Genomic DNA, 2,922 nt, shown 5'->3' on the forward strand with positions numbered 1-2,922 from the left:
CGTTCTTTTTTTCCTTATTTAACATTGACATAAACAACCAACCAACACACAACGAGTAAGACCACATTGACCTAATAAAACCTAAATACGGTAAAAATTACCTAAAGAGTTTGGCGCTCACCGTGGGGCATTGTGGTCGTCAATCGTTGATTACTTAAACGTGTAATAGACAAACAAACATCAGCAGCCGTGTCACGGAGCGATCAGCCATCGATACCACCATACCCTATTTAGAATCCGGCATCGATGGCACCAACTCAGACTCCTGGGCACACCTCAAGAACCACACCCGTGGCAAAAACCTCTTTACCTCCCAAATCCCCTGCTGTCAGTACTCAATCCAGATCGAACATGAGCACAGTAAGTTCAGGACACACTCCACCACCTACTACGACGCAAACCCTGCTTAGTGGCATGGAAAACCTCCAGAAAGTAATGGAAGATATGCGAGAAAACCAGAGAAAGGCAGAAGCCGAAGCAAAGAGGAGGGACAGGGAACTCTGGGCGCAAATAGACTTTCTGAAGCAGCAGACCAGCACTCTAGCCAGCACGGGGAATGGCGGTCAGGCTGCAGTAGTAGATCTCACACAGGGGGCATCGGGCAGCAGGAGCCATCTTCGACGGATACCAGCCGAGCTGGTAACGAGACTAGATCTGACAGCAGTGTCAGCAGGAGAAAGACTAACCCCACAAGGGTTAGAGTATCTCACACCAGACAGCTGGCAGCCAGCGAGCCATGTGGAAGCACAATCAGGTAACCTCTATGTTGATAATTTCGTGGTAACTGACCAGACACCTGGTATAAGATCTGCAGGTAGCCCGCAGGTAAGCTGGAATCAAGGAACGCTCATAACCTCAACACCATTAGCCACCACGCCACACCGGGACCTTCAAGAGATCAGGCCAGGAAGCAACATCCCAAGTCAGCAGGTAGCAGAGAGACAAAACCAAGACTCCGGAAGTCTAACCAACCAGCAGTACTTGGAGCTGAGGGCGATGCTGAGTTTATGCTGACTCACCGTTCGTGGATGCCATATCCGTTATTGCCATGCCAAAGGGATTCACAAATCCAAACATGCCTCTCTTTGATAGCACTATAGATCCCTTTGACCATATGAGCCAGTACAAGCAGAAAATGATGACAGTGACGGCAGTGGGACAAGTAAAAGAAGCCTGTATGTGTAAGGGGTTTGGATCCACGTTGACGGGGCCAGCACTCCGGTGGTTTGTAGGCTTGCCTAACAGGTCGATATCCAGGTTTGCCGACCTGGTAAACGAATTCACACAGCAATTTGCAAGCAGCCGGAAGCCGCAGAAGCATGCATGAGACTTATACAGAATCATCCAGGGAGCTAGCGAAACCATTGGAGAGTACAAAACCAGGTTCAATAATGAGAAGGTGGCAGTACGAGAGTGTGACATGTCAACAGCAGTAGAAGCCTTCAGAAGAGGCCTACATCATGAATCTGACCTATACAAGCAGCTAACTATGCATCCCTGTCATAGTTTCGAGGCAGTACAAGAAAAAGCAGCAGCTGCAATCAGGTTGGAAGAGGACACCCTAGCCAGAGCCAGCATACTAAGTACGCCAAGCGTATCAAGAACATCAGCCATGGAGAAATCAAGCAGGAAGCAGTCGACTTGCAAGAAGGATGAGAGATACAGGCCATATGGGAGGGGAGTTAACATGGTCGACAACAGATAGGAGAATCAGCAATTCCCCACACTGGCAGAGTATGGATTCACAACTGGCGTCGGAGGAATCCTAAAAGCACTCAGAGAGATGGGAGACCGGGTAATATGGCCCAGACCACCAGTAGAAGAACAAGCGTGGCGAAAGGACAGCAAGAGGAAGTGCGAGTTCCATCGTGACATCGGGCATAACACAGAAGACTGCTACACATTGCACAGGGAGATCAGACGCCTGATTGAACAGGGAGATCTGAGACACCTATTACCATGTGGGGGCAAACAGCAGGATAAGGTGGGTTCCACAAATCCTGCAACTCCACCCAAATGCACCAAAATAATAAGCGTGGTAACAGGAGGCTCAGACATAAGTGGGTTAACATATTCAGCAGCCAAAAGGCGCGCTACTGAGACCAAAGGAGATAGGCCAGAGACCTCTTGCAGAATTTCTCATAGTGATCTGCCTGCGGTTGCTTTTAACGAAGGAGATGTGCGTGACGAGCAGGAACACCACAGCGCACTCATCATAACCCTGTCAATGGCCAACAACACAGTCAGAAAGGTCTTGGTAGACACCGGTAGCTCGGTCAACCTGATCATGTTGAAGATCATAGAAAACATGGGATTCAGCGAAAAGGATTTGCGGAAGAAGACTATTCCGCTGGTAGGGTTCAGTGGGGAAACAACCAGCTCGTTGGGTGAGATAGTAATCCCAACCTACGTAGGAGGGGTCAACAAGCAGGTTAGGAACTTAGTCATAGATGGACCCTCTACCTACAACGTCATTCTAGGAAGACCGTGGCTGCACCTGATGAAGGCAGTTCCCTCAACATACCATAATTGCATAAAATTCCCCACACCATGGGGAGTAGAACCAATACGAGGAGACCAGGAGGAAGCTTGAGGTTGCTATAAAAAATCACTAAAGTGCACTGCCAGCCCCCCAGCATAGCAATTGCAGAAGCAGCACGTCCAGGATGAATACATTGACCCTCCAACTGAGGAGCTAGATAAGATTAACCTGGACAAGTTGCACCCAGAGAGGACTGTGCTAATTGGAGTCGGGTGCACAGGGGACCTCAGACAACACCTTATCGAATTTTTGCAGGCTAATATGGACTGCTTTGCATGGTCACATAACGACATGATAGGGATAGATTCATCCATCATAACACATAAACTCAATGTGGACCCAAAATGCAAACCCATCCAGCAGAGACAAAGGAAGTTCGC

The 2,922-nt window shown here is 48.8% G+C and overlaps 1 protein-coding gene across 1 annotated transcript; it reads left to right on the forward strand.

Annotated features, from left to right (window-relative positions):
• Window positions 1–1,783: 1,783 nt before the first annotated feature.
• On the forward strand, window positions 1,784–2,593 carry LOC141608107 (uncharacterized). The gene has a single exon (XM_074427458.1). The coding sequence runs from the start codon at window positions 1,784–1,786 to the stop codon at window positions 2,591–2,593; it is 810 nt and encodes a 269-aa protein (XP_074283559.1).
• Window positions 2,594–2,922: the final 329 nt, after the last annotated feature.

Source organism: Silene latifolia, chromosome 10 (genome assembly GCF_048544455.1).
Source record: "Silene latifolia isolate original U9 population chromosome 10, ASM4854445v1, whole genome shotgun sequence".
In the NCBI taxonomy this organism is placed as follows: Eukaryota; Viridiplantae; Streptophyta; class Magnoliopsida; order Caryophyllales; family Caryophyllaceae; genus Silene; species Silene latifolia.